The sequence below is a fragment of the Leptosomus discolor genome, chromosome 2, assembly GCF_034619465.1.
Source record: "Leptosomus discolor isolate bLepDis1 chromosome 2, bLepDis1.hap2, whole genome shotgun sequence".
Lineage (NCBI taxonomy): Eukaryota > Metazoa > Chordata > Aves > Leptosomiformes > Leptosomidae > Leptosomus > Leptosomus discolor.
Window position 1 is genome coordinate 27,910,079 of NC_141392.1, and position 18,701 is coordinate 27,928,779.

Genomic DNA, 18,701 nt, shown 5'->3' on the forward strand with positions numbered 1-18,701 from the left:
ATATTTCTTATATAAAGAAAGGGATGAAAAAGTTAAATCACAGGCAGTAGTTCTAAGTCGTCAAGAACTTTAAGTTTGTGATGATGGGGAAGGAAAGCTTTGATCAGTTCCTAACTAAACTAAGAGATCTTTGTTGGATGTAATCCTGTGGGTAAGGCAGCACTTGTGATTTTAAATAGCCAATAAATACTTAATGCAGAGCATTAATGTCTAAATTGTCTAATTTATTTATTTTTTAGTAGTTGAATTATTCTGAATGTTCTACTTAACTACGTCACAGGAAAGTATTTCAACAGCTAGTCAATGGAGTAGTGGAAGTTTACTCAAAAGCTACAGCTCTGACCAATCATAAATAGAAATGCAAGTTAGTCGTGAAAGAAACCCTCTCCTTTAAACAGCAAGAGGGATCTAGTTATCTCAGTAGAGCAATCATCTTCAGCTGAGCACCCCCGCATTACAGCTCACCCTAACACGGGGACTAGCTAATGCACTCAGAGGCAGCGATACCAACAAGGGGTACCATTTCCTCATGTGTTAACAGAGTGGAATGTATATTCTATGACTATCCCTATTAACACAGATAAGCCTAGTTAGAGTAGTAGTATCCTCACCTTTTTAGAGCTAGGTTTAGTTTTGACACCTGCATTTCACTGTTGGATGAAGTACAAAGAACTGCATATGAAGACCACCCTTTGTAATACTCTGCATCACGTGATGGCACCAGAAAGCGCTGCAGACTTCAGGAGACAAAACAGGAGGGGCTGTAACAGCACTCCTCAGTGCTCCCTGCAAAGAGACTCCCTCACTCTAGCCAGTCATAGTTAAGGGAAATAACACCACTCCATTATGGAAAACTTTGAGAGAAGCAGCTCTAAGGTAGCTTAGAGTGCAAATTCAAGGGTGTGTTTAGAATACATTACAAGAGCTGATTATTTACTGTTAAACTTTCCAGAGGTACACAGGAGCACGTAGCACAGAAAAGCAAATGTAACAGTTTCCTTATTTCTAGAAAAATGAGAGAGCAAAGACTGGGGTAGACTACTGCACTGTTTATTGATAAACAGCATTTCCTTTTTTGAAAACATTTTTTTTAAATTAATGTGCTAGAAGTACATAAGCCTTTGTGGACTTTAAGACAATTCACACAGGCGCTTTTGGTGAGGAACCCATATTCCAGACCGCAGGGGAGGAGCTCTAGGGCACAGTCCCCACCTTCTTTGTTCAGCTTACCGTGTGTTCACCTGCAAAGAAAGAGTTCACACAATCAGGGATAAGTTCACAGGACACTTAACAATTACTTCTCTGTTTAAAGAGCCACATTTTTTAATCACTTCACCTCCTTACTTTACAGTACAATATTTACAAAGCATTCCATTTGGTTCCAATTGCAGTTATTAGACCATTTGGCCTTCGAAGTAGTACGTAAACTGAGAGCACTACCTGGTAATTTTATTTTGAAGCACAGCAAATGATACGACAGTAACTACGCTGGAAAAAAGATAAACCACGATGCAAACACTACTTACCACATCATCAATCTTCAGAATACTACGCACAGTTTCTGTTGCGAGAGTCAACGCGCTCAGAGACACCAGCAGTGGCTGGACAACCAGCTCCTCCAAGATGTTGGAAATGCCGCCCTACGAGAACAAGTAGCTTTTACTTTGTGCAAGTCAGACTACAGTTAGACTTGGCAAGTTTTCTTTCAGCAGAATCCTGAGAAGGACAGTCAACTCTAAATTAAGACTATCAAAGGGCTTGTATTCTTCCATCCTCCACAGGAATATCATGCTATGCATCTTCTCCCCTCAAGCGCTGGACAGATCCAGTCAAAATTAGTCAAGAGAAAAGATAACTGTATTTATGCCCGTTTAAACATAGTGACAATTGAAAAGAAGCTAACCCACTGTGCTGCTCATAACATATGAGCACCTTCCACTGTGGGTAATACTGATGGATCTGTTTCTGTAGCTGAAACAGTGGTTTTGAACAGACACAGGAAGTTTCTTGTCCTGTGGGAATGGCATTTAAGCATCAACTATTATCAATACCCAGCATAAGCTGTTACCTGCCTACCTCAACGTAATTTTAGGGAGAACACCATTATGATACACACTTTCCCTCTCCTTAGTTTAGCTCTAATGCTAAGCACTTGCCCTTTAATACCCAAGTATTTTTTTTTAAGCTATGCTACACATATATGCTTCCTTGTTACCTTTCTGACGTTAATGCCAGCTGTTTTCTCTCCTTGAGCATGCCTGTTTCTCAGCTCTGTTACTGTTGAAATAGGATTGAGACCTGCGTTTTCAGCCAGCGTAGATGGTATGACTTCCAGCGCGTCTCCATACGCACGGACGCAGTACGAGTCCATCCCCCTCAAAGTGCGAGCGTACTCGTTCAAGCGCAGGGCCAACTCTATCTCAGGTGCTCCGCCTCCTGCAATTAAAGCTCTGAGGACAGAAATTACAATCAAACCTCATTTCACTTAAGTGCATAAATTAGCTTTCTGTATTATTAACATACTAAGTTAACCAAACCGAGACATTACCTTTTCTTAACTAAGCATCTTATGACACACAGAGCATCATGAATTGAACGCTCAGCTTCTTCTAGAACAAGTTTGTTGGATCCACGTACCACGATGCTGACAGTTTTTCCAGGGTTTGTGCAGCCCGTAATCTAGAACATAAAACCAAATACTAAGACTGAAAAAAAAAAAAAAAAAAAAAAAAAAAAGGGTTCTGGACAAAAAGAGACTTCAGTTGGTATTTCCAAGTTCTACAACAGTTCTGGTTAAGCAAGACCACACACTTGCCAAGCTGGTGGCTACTCAGGGATTACAAGTACGTACTTTAATTTTTTTTTTTTACTACTGACCTTATTACATTTCAGTTAGCAGTTGTTATTGAAATAACTGGCAGATGTTAAGTAGGTATTAACATTTTGTCACTCACTCACTCACTCACTTTTATTAGCTTCCCAGAACCGTTCAAGTTGACCTCCTCTGCCAGTTCAGCAGACCCCAGCATGTCAGGAGTAAACTGGTCAATATGAGCAACAGGCTTAGTTCCAATGGTCTGAAAAAATAATAGAAAATAAAGTAACAATCCAGAACCTGAAGTGCAGTGTCAGCAAGTATGCTGCTTAACGTTCTTCTAGAAATGTGACTGCACAACAGAACAGGAACATTTTTTAGGGAAACATCTGCTCTTACATTAGTCAGAACATGACACTTGTGAAAGTGTCATAATAAACAGGCACTGGCTGGGTACATAGTTTTGGGGTAGACTTTAAACATCACTGCTACTTTAACAGCCATTTATGTAACTCACTTTACCTTACATATAAACTCAATGTCATCTCTTTCAATGTCTTTCACCACCATGATCTTCACTTTGTTCAGAAAATGGAGGGCTAGGTCACTAAGAGCATCCCTAAAAACAAGAGGGAAGTAGTCAGTTCGCAGTGCTGCTACTTTAGTAACCGGGTCACGCTAGCCAGTGGCACACTTCTGCCAGCAGTGCTGTAGTTCTTCAGACTACGAAGCAGGGATGTCATTGAACTCAAAACACAGACACCACTAGTGCTTTCTAAAGGTACGGCCACTGTTACAGCCAGTCTGACACTCTGCCAAGTGTGACTGTTAGTATTTGCCTTCAATTTCTCCAGGTATTCCAAACAATTCCAATTATTCCCCCAAACACACAGAGCGAGCCAGCACATGGGTATTAACGTACCGCAGAATAGACTTCTGAATCAGCAGCACATTGCATCCAGCCTTCTTGATTTGCTTCACTAAATTTAAAATATAGGCTCTTTCTTCACGCAGTACTCTGTCCATCTGAGCATAATCAGAAACAACTATTTGGTTGTCCATCTATTAAAAAAAAAAAAAAAAAAAGAGAGAGAAAGAGAAAAGCAAGCATTACGAACAACTGCTGACTTTAAAAGCAGTCTCAAGATGTTTCACATCGTTAAACTTCAGAGCCTGTGATTCAAAGCATGACAGTAAAATATGTCTATTAGACACTGTTTAAACAATGAGAAATACTGGACTTCTGAACTATTCTCTTTCTTAAATCCAACTGTAAGTTCTTGAAGAGTTCCAAGTAGCTAAGCATTACCTAGCAGACCTTCATTAGAGCTGACATCACAACTTCTTAAAGAAACGTGTTATTGTTACATCTCCCAAGTACTACAGCAAAAGGTTCACTCATAGTTTAACTTACATCTGTCTTTGGAGCAGACAAGCAGAACTGAATGAGGCCAATTTTGGCTTTTTCCACTCTGGTTACACCAGTATTTGCCACCTTCTGAGTCAGGACTAGTCCTTCCACCAGTTCACAATCATCAATTGTGCCTCTGGAAACAAAACCAATCCATGACTCTAGCACTTTGGGAAGCTGACTTCACAAAGACAAAACTCTAGTTAAAAATTGTTTCTTACCCCAGCTTCTTAACAATTTTAATATCTCTAAGGTCCACGCTGCTAGCTGTAGTTGGGTCAATCACCTTCATCACTGCGTCCACACTCATTGGAGAAAGTAAACTAGAATACTGACACACAACCTGAGGGATTGAATAGCAAAGAAAAACAAATGGTGACAACAGTAATTTTAAAATGATAGTAATTGTATTTCAGTGTCTGACTTCCAAATTGTGAAAACAAAGCTTGTTTTCCAACCCTGTCTATCAACCAGATGTCTTAACGTGCTATTTTCTTAAGGGCTACTCCACTTAAAGGAACGAGCAGCTACGTTGGTGGGAAAACCTATGCTTAAGGACTTATGGGAAGAAACCTGAATTTCTCTAATTCTTAGTCTCTTAAAATAAGAGTTTTGAGAGCTTCCTAGGTTATTCCGCTGGAAGGGAAACCAGCACACTTCTCCAGATTTTGATGCTGTTTTAGGAGTTTCTGCCACAGGAATACGAAGTGCCTACACAAACCGCTGGCAAAAGCTCTCGGTATCCCACCTGATTTTTCTGTTGCTGTTTTCAGTTGAAGCTTGTTTTTACACTTACAGTCGACATCTAAGATCACTAAGTATTTCAGACTGCAATTCAGTTTGAGTGCTTCAATTTAACTGGAATCAACCACGGCTTTCTGAAAAGTCAGTCTAAGAGAAGGTAGCCAATGCCTGAAGACCAACTAGATTTGTGATGTGCAGGGTATTCTTAGTAAATGAGCAGCAGCACGAACTGGGAAAAGCTGAAAGGCTCAGCTAGTCTGGAGGCACATAGTTCAAGTATCAGTCACACCTTTGAATTCAGGGAAGTGGTTGCACTATTCAGCAAGGTTTCTCTGTCACTCAGTTCAACCGGCTGCGCCATGCTGGTCAACACTTCGATACCTTTATCCAAAGCTTTCTGGAATGACTCCGAAATGATGGTGGGGTGAATTCCTGTGCGTGGCATAAAAAGGCTGTTAGACAGTCGTGCTTTCAAACCTGTGTATTTTTTCCCACCCTCTCTTCCCATTTTAAGATTAATTTAGAGAGGCTCTCCTGTCAGAAAAAAATGAAGACACTTTAGCAAAATGTGTTCTTCGAGAGTAGATGACTTCCCTTACAACTTTCCACTGTTAAAGCTGAGGAAAAAAAGCTGTAATGTTCCTAACAATTTGTCCTCACAGACAAGCACAGCACGTTTCCCTGCAATGTCTGACATCCCAGAAACATGATTTCTCAAAGTTTTCTTTACCCTTGACATTTTCAAAGCTGCTGCTGTTCAGGTAATACCTGCAAGGGGCCTGACAAGTGATTTTATTTCAGATTTTCCAAGACTGGTTACCCACAGTTGTGTACAAAGTTCTCCTATTTCTCTGGAGTGTACAATACGTCCTTTATCTTTTCAAAGCAGGCAGCTTATGGGCAAACGTTAGACAGGCAACTTCTGACCACCCCTTATGGCAGACGATGCCAGGCTGCTGGACCAGCAGCACCACCAGTACCGCAAGAGGAAGTAAACATCAGTCAGCTGTTGGCAGGGGCCAGAAAAGAGGACAACGAGCAAAACTGTGTGTGTCGAGATGAGGCAAGTGCAGGTAAATCACCATCAAGCCCAGATCTGAGACAGAAGAGAACCCTGCAGGTCAGGTCCGATCATCCTCGCTCTATTGCCAGTGCACACAGAAGCCTAAGTGTAACCCGGCTGGAGAGCTAACAAAGCTCCTGAACTGCACGGAAGCTGATTACGAGAGAATGTCCAGAGCTAACGGAACAGGACCTACATTAACTACCGTGTTCCACAATCCATGTCTCTCCTGACCAGACTTTCTCAAAGTCCCTATATTGTACGTGATGAGAGGTGATAAATTTGCTGAGTATAAAAAAACCCATGTAGAATCACTGGTCCCAAATTGAATTTCTAACTTCTTATGCCATCTCTCTGTCCACAAGAGAGGTACAAGTATAATCGAGGTGGGTTTTTACAAGGCAGTATTTATCACACCATCTAGCCACTAGTTCCTGTATCAACAGTAAGGCATTCAATTAAAAATAAAAAGCTAAACAGATTTTTAACTGAAAGTGGGACACAAGTCACCTTCCATGTTTCAGTGGAAACAGCTACTTTAAGCTTCATTATACACATGCAAGCGGACAGAGAACTCAACTACCACCAGTCATGTTTTTATATTAAATATACAATTTACCTTTCTGAAGAAGTCTGGAACAGGCATCCAAAAGAGCTCCAGCAATGACAACAACAGATGTCGTACCATCACCAGCTTCAATATCTTGTGCTTTTGACAGCTCTACCAACTAAACGACAAATTACGGCAAAAGTTACACATAGCGCTACTTAACTGTGAGCACCGACAATTTAAAAAAAAAAAAAAAAAAAGAAAGAAGAGATACTCAAGAACGTAGCACTACTGAAATCAACCTTAGTATAGGGACGAATCATGCCTTTTCTAACTTAAAGTTGGTACCTCTTGCGCCTTGCTTCCCATACCTGTACAGCTATTTGCCTGAAACACAACTACAGTAAAACAGATCACTTACAGAAGCAAAGAAGCGTCTCTCCCAAGCTTAAAACTGATCACACCTATCTAACAGGTCTACCTTTGCTTTGCCTTTAGGAGGGTCACAGGAGCTCATTTCCATCTCCAACCACAATCAAATCTAAGAGGTCTATATTTAACTTCCCAAAAGACCAGGCTATTGTGTCCTCGGACCACCTGACCATCATGTAATTCATTCTTTTCTCTCATTCTCTTCTGCCCCGGCAGTTTAGGACATCACTGACCTACTTTCCTTAAAAGACAGAAGGTGATTTGGGCTAGATTCTTCAAACATGTCCAAAGGGATTGTGCATAAGGAATAGCAGGTAAGAAACACGGACTTAGAACTCTTCAGCACATCTTACCATCACAATAAATGTTCTGGAGCATGCTGCACTAAATTTCTTACTCCCCCACTAGTGGGTAATGCTCCTTAAATCCACACAAAATGTTACTTACTACGGTGCTTTGTCCCAGAAATTAAGTTCCAACACAAATCATTGTCCAAGCAACAGAAAAAAAGAAAAACCCTTACCATTTTGGCTGCAGGGTGCAGAACCTGCATTTGTTTCAGAATAGTAGCACCATCATTAGTGATTGTCACATCTCCTTTAGCATCCTGAATCTGAGAAGACAGAGAAACACAGTTCTGATCAGTAACAACAAATCTTTAATTTAATTTGATACTCAGTGTACAATGTTTTTCCTGACATTGTTTCTCAAACGAGATATGCATTTAGCTCACGTTCTCCCTCAAATAACTAAAACTTGGAAAAGACATACAAGGGAAAAGATGGCAACCTATATAAAACGTGTTGATTTCACAGTACCTCCAGGAAACTTAAAAGTTTTCAAAATTTAAGTACAAGGTTTACCATTTTATCCATTCCCTTTGGTCCGAGGCTTGTTCTAATTGCATCTGCAACAGCTAAGAAGAGAAAAAAAAAATGTTTGCAAGTTCATCTAAAGAGCTGCAAGCACTCACTCCATTCTAAACATTTCTTCGGAGAAAAAAGCGACTCCCAGTATTAAGCAGTTCCACGTTATCTTGCCAGCACTAAATCATCCTTAATACCAGAACGATATAAAATGCTTCAGTATCACTACCGATTTCCATACCTCTTTTTTTAACCAACTAACACCTCATCACTTCATTACAGCCACTTTAAAATTAAGTACTAACACAGAAATATCATATGCCAAGTAACCCGACCAAGGCTCGTGTCAAACGCCCAATACAGCACCCCACAACACGCACCGGGCCCCGGCCCCGGGGGTTTCCAGCCATAAACCCCGCACCACCACCTCCCGCTAACGCATAACCGCGCTCCTAGTGCAGGGGGGGACAAGGGGAACGTCCGCGTCTCAGCTGCGCTCCCAGACCAGGGCGAAGCACCTTCACCAGCACCCAAAGACCCCGTCCCTCGCCCCACCCAGACCGGTGCGGGCCCCCTCACAAAGCGGGGGGTGCGACCCCCTGCCGCCCTCCCCCCCCCCCCCCCGATGGCTGCTTCGGGGCGGGAAGGGCCGCCGGTCTCCGAGGGCTGCCGTCAGCTCCGGCCCCAAGCGGAGGCCGCTGGCCGCCTCCCCTCAACACAAAGCGGGTGCGGAGCGCTCCCGCCTCCCGCCGCGCCTCCCCTCACCTTTGCCGGCGGAGATGTTGCTGAAGCGGATCTGGGAGGGCTTGTCCCGGTCCTGGTAGGTGCCCTTGGCCCGGCTCCCCGCGCCGCCGTGGCCCTTGGCCCCTGTGTTCTCCGGCATCGCTGCCCGCCGCCGATGGACACGGATGGGCCCCGCGGTACCGGCCGCCGCGCCAGGAACCTTCCAGAACGCACCGCCGCCACCCGCAGGACGCGCCCGGGTCCTTCCGCCGGCGCCAGGCGTGACGTCATGAGAGGGAGCTGCCCAATGCGCGCCTGCTAACCGAGAAGGGAATCCCCTTCCTGCGGGGAACGGCAGGGACACCTAAAAGCACCGTCGCCGCCTTTAGAATGAGCGGCGCAGGGGTCCTCGCCGAAGTTTCCCGCTCCGCTCCGCGGGGCCGTGCTCCCGGGGCGGCGCAGCGCCAGTGGCGGGGCTGGGCCCGCCCCGCTCCGCCGCTGGGGGGCGGAGGGGCGCGGCGGGGATGAAGCGTGAAGGCGGGAAGCGGCGCTGTGGGTGACGGCCCGAGGGCGGGGCGGCTGGTGTCCGCCTGAGGCGCCGCAGTCCGGGTGGCCTCCCCTCCACCTGCCCCTCAGGGGGACTGCCGGGGCGCTGGGGAGCAGAGGGGTTTGGGGAGGGGTATGTGGGCTTTTCGGCTGTGAGGGGGCTGGTGGGAGGGTCCGGCTGGCACGGCAGGGCTCTGAGGGAAGGTGTTTCCTGAGGACGCCGGGGCTGTGAGAAGGGGCGGCTTTCCTGGCGTTAGGACTGTGAAATCACTCAGTTGGTCTTGCTGGTCGCTGCACGGCCTGTGTGAAGTTCAGCTGCGTTAGAAACGCTTGGCTGGTGACTGTTACACAGCAGTTAATTTTGGTGCTGCATAAACCACTAGCGGTGGATGGGAGCGTAGCCGTAACTGGCTGCCCTTTCTGGTCTGGCCCCGGGATAGGCAGGCCCTGGCTTTTGCCTCTGTTTGTCCTCGTGTGGCATCTTGCAGGTTTTCCCTGCTAAGCCCAAGACCTAGTAGGCCACCCTAGCTGTTTTAGATAGGTTTTGAGCACCTGTTTTCTTGTGTTTTGCAGAACCTCTTACCAAAAAGGTTTTTAAGCAGCAGCTTCCTCGTGAGTGGAGTTAGACCTGAATTGCAGGAAAAGCACAGAAACAATGTATATTTTCCTGTAACGCCCTGATCTTCCCATGTGTCAGGGACTCTTATTTCAGCTTGTATTACCATTGTAAAACGGTAGGCTTTATTACTAATAAAAATAACACTAGAGTTCAAAGATAGCTTATACCTGTTAGCTTGACCTGGCCTCAACTACCGTATTGCTATAAAAGCTTCTGTACACTTGTCTTTTGGGGGATTTTTGAATAGCTATTTAAATTATTTTCTTCACCTTGAACAGCATACAAACATAAGACAGTTTAGATGCAAAGCATATACTTGAATCCACAAAATGGATTAATTTTGTGCTGTGTTCAAAGGGAGACACAGCAGCTCAAAAGAGCTCTTGACTGAAACAAGAATGGCCAAATAATATCTTAAACCATACAATTTTTATGGCAACATCTTTTTCTAAGCGGGTGTGAAAAGTCAGGATTTATAATTGTCAAAGGTGAGCAATTTAGATCACTTAAAGAATCACTGTCAGATGTATTGGCAAAAGTGATTTTAATGCAACTTAATAAGGTTCTATGGCAACGTTTGCTCTATTACTTACTACATGGAAGAAACATGCAGAGGAAAATTGAGTTAGAATCAAGCTAGAATGATTTACACGGGTGCAAAAGGGTAAGGGAGACCCTCCTGTTGGGTCAAGAGGTTCAGAGTGGACCCCCTTGCTTTCTAAACTCCTGATGGAGCTTAAGTGCGGCTAGATCCAATCTGAGTCTCAGACTTGGTCAACGGTTTATGTCTAATGGAATTAATACAAAGGGTAAGGAAAGCTTCCTGTTGAGTCATGAGGTTCAGAGTGGACACCTTTGCTTTCTAAACTCCTCCTCAGAGAGGAGTCTAGGTGTGGCAGGATCCAGACTTAGTCCCAGACTTAGACAATGGTTTATGTCTAATGGAATTAGCTACATGGCTTTCCCTAGTATTGATTCAGCATGCTATCAGTCACTTACCGAGGGTCTGTTGTGAAGAAGGGGTCTCTCTGCCTTGGGTAAGGAAAGATCTCTTAGTCTTCGGTAAGGAATCTCGAAACTTGAGAGGCGTCCCTGCTCAAGGGGAGGTCACCGCCATGCAGCCCCGCTGCCTAGCAGGGAGAGGTCAAAGGAGGCTCACTTGGGCTGCCATATTTATGGGATAAAGTGGTTGGCTCGTAGTCAAATTGCATACAATGGGAAGGTATGCACGAGACTCCTTCTACCCTTTCTTTATTCCTTGATAAACGAGCCTTGGAAAAACCACTCTCAATTCATGTGTTAATTTGTGATCCAAGCTCATGTGCATCGATGCTCACTGGGGTCACTGCTCCTTTGTGGGGGTTTTAAAGGAGTTCTTGGCCTGGCTATGGCTCAGGCCTTTACCTCCTTTGGAGCCTCTACCAAACTACCGCGAGTTTGGTTAAGGGGGTCGAGTGCGTCCATCACAATAATGTGGCAGTGCCGGTAAAGTGCTCTCGTGCAGAGACAGTCATACAGCAAGAAATACGTCCCTGCACTAGTAAGGTGCTGCTGATGTGAGACAATACATTGTAAGAAACAGGCAAAGGATGCGAGCTCTTGAGCTTGTTTTCCATTTCCAAGTATCTGCATCAGTATCAGGAGCTCACTGCAAGTGAAATGTGTCCTCGTGGTGACCAATTTTCTAGTGCCAGCAGCAGGTTTGTATGGTGATACATAAAAATCAAGCGTTTGGACTGTTCTGTTGTCAGGAAAAAAAAATAGGAAAGGCGGCTCCACAGTCACATGCTTTCATCATCTCTCAACCATTTTTAACAGTTGCTTTTGTTTTTTTTCACTGGATTTACGCACCACTGAAACATAGATAACTGCTCTTTGTTGGAGGCTCTTTATAGAGAGAAGGTTTTGAAAGTGAATGCTCTGTGCCTTTTTATATTCAATTTTTAACAGGCAGAGAAGAGAACAGTTTTAAGTATAAAGGCAGAAATACGTCCAGGTCATAGACAGGGGAAAGGTCTACAAGTAAGAGCCTTGACCTGGGTTTGTATCACCTTCAAAATCATCAGAAACACATCCTAATTGACTGAGATCATTGGGGTCTCTGACCCTGATCTTAAAGTACATCAAGCAGCGATGTCAACAGTGCTAAATCCTGGATGTTTAACACTAATGCAGTGCTAAAGCTAGAATCAGTAGAAAGCCAAGCTTTTAATAGAGCTATTGAGGTATGTTTAGGCTGTCGTAGCTGGCCAGCTCCTTGTCGCCTCAGGTTAGGGATCATGTAGAGTTTGTTGTGGTATCACAGGAGGTTCCTGGTTTCTCCCGGGTATGTCTAGTAAGTGGTATAGCTACATTTAAGGGTATTGTGTCAATTTGGGCAGTGGCAGATGTTGCTTCACTGGTGCCAACCTGGGCTTTGGGTTTGGTCATGCTGTAGAGTGGCACAGAGGACCTGGTTTTCTGACAGGAAAGCACAGATAGATTGTGTGCTATTACCATCAGTGAGCACATGCTGCTCAATGTTGTACTAGGGTTAGGAGCAAGTTTTTTTCCAGGATTTTGAGGGAAACAAAAAGGTTAGATCTTATGCTATCAAAGCCACCTTGTTACACATAGCTCTGTGTCTGGCAAAACCAGCCCCTCTGGTGTTAAGAATCATTCAGAGTTGGAGTTTGTTCCATTGCTGGGTGGAGAGCCTGGATTTTTACTTGGTATGCAACAAGCTGCTGAGCTAAGTTTAGGGCTGCTGTGGTTAGCGGCTACCTTCTTACTAATAATTTTGGTCTGGCGGGGTTGATTCTCTGGAGCAGGGCTCCAGGGCAGAATTAGGATTAAAGGTTTTGTAAGCGTTAGTCTGTGCAATCAGGTTTGCACTGGATGTAAAAGGAGTTGGCTGGCTAATTTAAAGCTTGTCATCCACTGCCACCTCATCCAGAAACTCCTTGGGTAGGGTTTGGTTTGATCTTAGGTCACTGCAGGTTTTAAGGTGTCACTTGGGTGGAGACTGATGCGGTGTTTTGTGTCTACTATCTGTGTTTTAGATGGGCAGACATGTAGGGCTATCAAGCTGTTGGTTTTTGTTGAGGGCTTTGGCTACTACTCAGTTTTTTGCTTCATTCTATGTGAAATAGAGATTATTTTTTCTCTTTTTACTAGTGCTTATTTAGGGGCAGCCTTGTGGTTAGGCTTCCTCCTGCAATGTCCCATTGACCTGCATGTCAGTTGTTAATGTTGATCCAGACAGAAGGTTGTGGAGAGACATTTCTTAGGTATTCATAATTTAGTGTTGTTGGTGGGAGAATTATCTGGGGTGGCTTAACATCAATCAGACTTGCTGTTGAAATTCACCTCCATGTCAGGGTGGAGGCTGGTGTTTGTGGCAGCAGACCCAAAGGACCAAATTTGTTGTTACGTTCTGTTTAGTGCCAGTGCTCACAGAAGCCTTCCAGGCTTGTTTTAGAGCTGAGTTTAGACTCAGAGTTGCCTGCACATTATATTGTTTTTCTTACCCTCTTATCATCATTTCTGGGTGTTCTGACCTTTTCCAGCTTTTCCAAGGAGCAATGAGACGATAACAAATCGTACAGAAAACATCCACACGCACGATCCTGGGGTCATAATATTTTTTTTTTTAGCTTCGTTTCTTGAAAAAAATGAGATTTCTGTACTTACTACTCTGTCTTTCAAATAGGACTTGGACCTATAGCAAATTTTGGCTAAATCTAGTAGAAATTCTGTGTTTTCTGGCTTTGTGTAAATAGGCAGCTGCACCAAGAAGAGAGATTTTTAGTTAAAGGCACACTGAGGATGGAGCTCGGTCCTTCTGGGATGTTTGTTCGTGGCACAGTGTTTCTGTGGCTTTCAAAGTTTTATTTTACTCAGGCAGAGGCAATGAACTGCTATCAATGTGAAGCTTTTTTTGATAGTGACTGTTGTACAAGGTGGTTGTGATTCTGGGCAGATCACGTCACCTCTCTGTCTCTCAATTTTTCTTCCCAAGCTATTTCTAGGCTGATGCAGTCAGATGATAAACTTTTTTACTAGCTGATTGTGCAGCATCTTGTCAGATGGATTCCTAATATCAAGTAGACCTTGCTAGTTCTACTGCTATATGAACAGCATGAACGACCTTCACACCATAATTATTGTCAGTGGACACTTAATTGTGTGATTAGGACAAAATGGGGCTTCTGGGAATATTTGCATCTCTGTCCTTTTTACAAGGTGAAGAATGCCCGGGATGTGCATCTTTACTACTTACTGCACTTAGGTCGGGTTAGATACAAACGTTAGTCTCACTCAGGGTCTTTTTTTCTTTTTTCCTGGAGATGACTTGCTGAATATTCTCAAGGCAGTAGTGATGACAGCATAACGAACGATTGCCAAAGAGAGGTGACATCATTTCACCTAATGGCCTGAGATAAGTTATTAAGTACCATTACTTGATCATGCTCTGATAAAAGCAAGTAGCTTCTAAACATTTAATAGATGTAATACTACTGCCTCCCCAGCACAAAATATTTTACACAGCAGGTAGATTTTTGTTTTTCAAAGAAGATGAAAGTCTCTACCTAGTGCTGAGTGTATGATTTTTTTTTTTCTCTTCTATTTGGAGTTTCACCCCAGAAGTTATCGCTCTTGGTGTCTGAGCACTGTGCCCTGGTTAGAGCCCAGCAGGAGCTGCCAGCCCTGTGCCCGCCCGCATGGCAGGGATAGCTGCAGCACTGCTTCTGGAGGAGACCGTGAACGAGGCAGCCTGGGTTTTAGGGATTTTTCTTGGGATTCTTTTACTTGATTTCTTTCGATTTTCTTTGGTTCTCTCTTGCTCTGGGTATATGCAATGGGATATGTATTGTGAAGACACTTTGACCCTTTTCCCACACTCCATTTCTTGTAGTATTTTCTGAGTCTTCAGAGGTACTATATCTGGGGCATGCAAAAACCTATATTTTGCATACAGGCAGATCAATTATATGTGTCAGTGGGCCCAGAGCACCGATCTGCTTGTGTGCCGAGTAACCAGAGGCTGCAGAGGCACCGTGTCTGGCTGGACATACTGCCCAGGTACGGAGGAACGGCTCAGTGCGTGCTCCGTTTGTCTGCCCAGGGCTATAAAAGTTGCTGCTGCACCCTGGACCTACAAAATCCATAAGCATCTGTTGAATCATCGGTGTTTTTTGAAGCAGATAAGAGTTACTTAGAAGATTTCCATCCAATTATTGTAGCAGTCAACAGTAATATTATATGCAAAATGAAATTCAAGATTTTTTCTCATTTACCCAGACAGTAATCCCCTCCTTGCTCTTAAGAAAAATTTTATAATTTTTCCTTATCAGTGTCAAGTTGGCAAAGAAATTCCTGGGCATAAGGCTACAAAAAGAATTAGAGACAGGGACAGATGGGGCTGTGACTGTTGCTACTGTTAATTCTTAGCACTTCTGCTTTCTTTCCCCTCAAATGTTAATAGGTAAAGATATACAGATGTACACAGGCAAGCTCATGGGTAGTGTAAATTAGTGAGCCTTGGTCTGTAGGGTGCAGGCTGAAGTTCTTTGGTGAAAGAATGAGTATTTCCATGTGGAGAATACCTGGAGAGATGATTCTACCCTCTCCCTCTAGGTGACAGCAGAACACTAGCCTTGTTGTAAGGGATTGTTTCCTGAATATATTTCAAAAGAATGTTGTTATTTATTGTCCTTCTTGATTACTTTTTTAAAGAGGTTGGAATTACTGTTGTAATATATTGCACTGCTTCAGAATGTACTCTGCGTACTTTGGACAGCTGATAAAAAGAAAAAGCACTAGGCGTTTAAACATGTTCTTTTATGAATATCTGTTTCCACAAACACAAAACATGTTCTCGCCTGTGATAAATATCTCTGTAATTCACAGGTAAAGCACAAATCAGATGCTTCTTGACAAGCAAGATCCTGAACCCTCAGAGGCAGCCTCACACCACGTGAATGCGTTTTTCTGGAGATCATTGCGGAGGAGTACGTCTGTGCTGGTGCAGTGCTTGCCGAGTGAGCACGGTGGTTTGATTTTTGCATCCTTCCACGAAGAGGCTGATAAAGGCAGTGGTATGCTGTGAGGTCCCTGCCTTGGGCTGTGTCGTCTCCCAGCTAGCCCCTTAAATGCCTCTCATGCCTCTGGCCAGGGACAACTCTCAAAAGCAGGCTCCCTTCTGTCTCCGAGGCAGATCAGGGTGAAGCACCTCATCCTGCTGCTTTGGATTTCCCACCCACCTGCTTCTGCTGCCCAGGACAGGGCTGTTGGTGACAGCTTCTCTAAATGGCATTTGTTGCACCGAGGCCAAGGTGGTCCCTCTCTGTTCCCTCACAGCCAACAAGGCCTTTGTCTGTGTGGGTTCTGGCCCTTAGGCAGCTGCTTTTTTTCCTGTATGGAGGCCCTTTCAGGGATCAACTCCTTTTCCCAGAGTGTTTCTGCTGGGAGACTCCATAAGACACAGTGACTGATTTTCAAACGCTAAGTTAAGAGACGGGGCAGCATTCACTTCTGCCATGACACCCAGGGGATGCACCCATATGCACCACTGCCTATTTTGGACTTCTCTTGCTTGAACTTGGTCCTGCAGAAAGAAGAAGAACATTGACAAGAGAATGGAGAAGGTTCTTAGGAATGCAGATGACAAATTCTTCTTAGGAAGAAAAGCTGGGGAAAAAAAAGACACAAACTCTTCAAAAAATATATTTAAATGCTGTCTGCACTTCCCTCAAGTCATCTTCCTCTCACAGGGAAAGAGGACAAGTTGAACTGTGAAACAGTAAGTGGATTATTAGTTGTTTGGTTTTTTAATGGATTTGCTTTTAAAATTGTTTCAGAGATGTGTGGGTATCCCAGTCATGCTGCCAAGGGTTCATGTCTTTGGAGTTCTAGGTACAAACAGGATTTGCTGTTGGGTGCAAGCAGGAAGAACAACCAGGCAGAGCAGAGCTAGGCAACTTTCTAACATGGCTTCACGTGTGGGTGGGAAAGTTTCTGTTTAGCTCCCTGGCTGCTCTCCTTACTGCCGCACTCCCAAGCAGCACTATGAGAGCTGGCTCCACTGCTTGTGTCGATCCACGGTAATGAAAATATAGAAAACGCCCAAACTGGTTGTTAGTTGTGTTTACAAGAATGACAGCTCTGGGTTTTGAGGTCGGGGAATGGAGATGACATTAACTTTTTTTTGCAGTTATCTTGCATTTCTATTATGTAGAAGCCAGAAAGTGGGCTTCAAGATAACTTTACCCTATTGATTAAAATACTGCTTGCTTTTTTAGGGTTTTCTTTCTAAATCAGTAGATGCAGCTACAATAAAAAATCTAGAGGGGACAATGTGGTGATTCAGCTTTTCTGGAAGTACACATCAGTTTTAAGAAGTACCAATGGGCTGTGCTTTCAATGAAAAGTTTTATACTTGAGTATTTACTTTGAAAATATTGTGACTTACTCAAATGAGAGTTGTCCTTTTGAATAATTGTCATTTTACCTGCTCTCAGGCTGCACTAGCTATTTACAAGACACAAGAGTTCTGGGTGGGAATACAGGGAGGGACTTTTTATCCAAGCTGGAATTTTTGAGGTATGGCAGAATAAAGCCATTAGCTTTTGTAAACTGAAAATTGTTTCAGAGTGTGTAAATAATATAACCAAGGAAGAATAGTTGTAGCTTAGCATAAATATCATGAAAAGGTGAAGTAGGAGAAGCACTGATTCAAACAGAGGAAAAAAAGATAACAGAGTGGAGTTGGTCATTACTAAAATCAACTCTGGTGAAACTGTAAAGTGGTAGTGGGGGGAAAAAAAACACTTCTGCACCTGAAGCACTGAAACTTACCATAGGTGTCAATAAATAAAAAATCCCATGTTTTGAATCCTGCTGCCAAATCTCTTACATCCCACGTATGAAAGGGTAGTGTGTGATCGGGCAAGACAGAGGCACTACCCGTGGCTGGGGGCTCTGTGCTTCAGGGCAGTTCATCAGCCCCCATCAGTTGAAACTAGGCTGTTCAGGGTTACTTAAAATTGGAGCAAGTGGAGGATGTGGGAGTGGGACTTGTATATTCGTTTGGCTCCCAAGGGCAGTTTTAAAGAATGGGAGGCTCTGGTATGTTACCTTGGCTCGAAGGCAGTGAAGACCTGTGAAAAGTCAGGAGAGACTGGAGTGAGAACTGGTTGGAGAAATCAGTTGTGATAAGCCTGCATGTCACAGTGGGGAAAGGTGCGAGAGACTGATGTTGATACAAAGTTGTGCTCCTGGGTAGTGTCCCCTGGTCACTCACCCTCAGGGAAGTCAAACCCTGTTACTGGCAGGTTTTCTGCTGAGCTTTGTGGCTTTCTAGTTGCGTGTTGCAGTGACTGAGTTGCAGTGTTATAAAGGGTAGTTAAAGGTATCCTCTCAAATACTGATTTTAAATGATGTCCTGTTGCTTTGGACTAACTCACAGTTAAGCTGGAACAATCTTTATTTTCAGTTACAGTATCTTTTTTGTCCTCCTCTAGAGCTAATCTTCCAAGACTATTTAAATTGCTATCCACAAATCTCTTATTTTGCTCCACTTTGTTTGTTTCTGGCAATACCAAAGACCCCAGTCAAGGTCTCTTAGGGCTATGTGGTATAAACAGAAGGGAGTATATGATCTCTGCCACAGTTTGAATACTGATAAAGACTGAAGGTTCCTGCTCACTTCAAATGAAGTTAAAGTATCATCTGCGCCTGTTCACTAGACCTTCCAGAAAATGCAGGAAATAAACATGAAAAACTAAGTCCAAACAAGGAAAGGTCTGAAATACCAGAATGTGAAAATGAAAGAGATTTTCGAGTGAAAGGTGATGCCATCCTGGCTTTTCCATTTGCATTTCAGTTCTATTGTGAGTTTGAGTCATGGGGCTCAGCCAAGCTCAGCAGCTCAGGACAGACACGGCAGGAA

General features: G+C 43.8%; 1 protein-coding gene across 1 annotated transcript; it reads right to left on the reverse strand.

Annotated features, from left to right (window-relative positions):
- Positions 1–1,034: 1,034 nt before the first annotated feature.
- On the reverse strand, positions 1,035–8,775 carry CCT4 (chaperonin containing TCP1 subunit 4). The gene is made up of 14 exons (XM_086482285.1): positions 8,647–8,775; positions 7,879–7,931; positions 7,539–7,628; positions 6,653–6,761; positions 5,260–5,402; positions 4,448–4,569; positions 4,230–4,362; positions 3,738–3,877; positions 3,338–3,434; positions 2,967–3,077; positions 2,549–2,679; positions 2,216–2,450; positions 1,527–1,640; positions 1,035–1,241 (listed from the first exon to the last, which is right to left on the reverse strand). The coding sequence occupies exons 1-14, from the start codon at positions 8,762–8,764 to the stop codon at positions 1,227–1,229; spliced, it is 1,611 nt and encodes a 536-aa protein (XP_086338411.1). The 5' UTR covers positions 8,765–8,775; the 3' UTR covers positions 1,035–1,226.
- Positions 8,776–18,701: the final 9,926 nt, after the last annotated feature.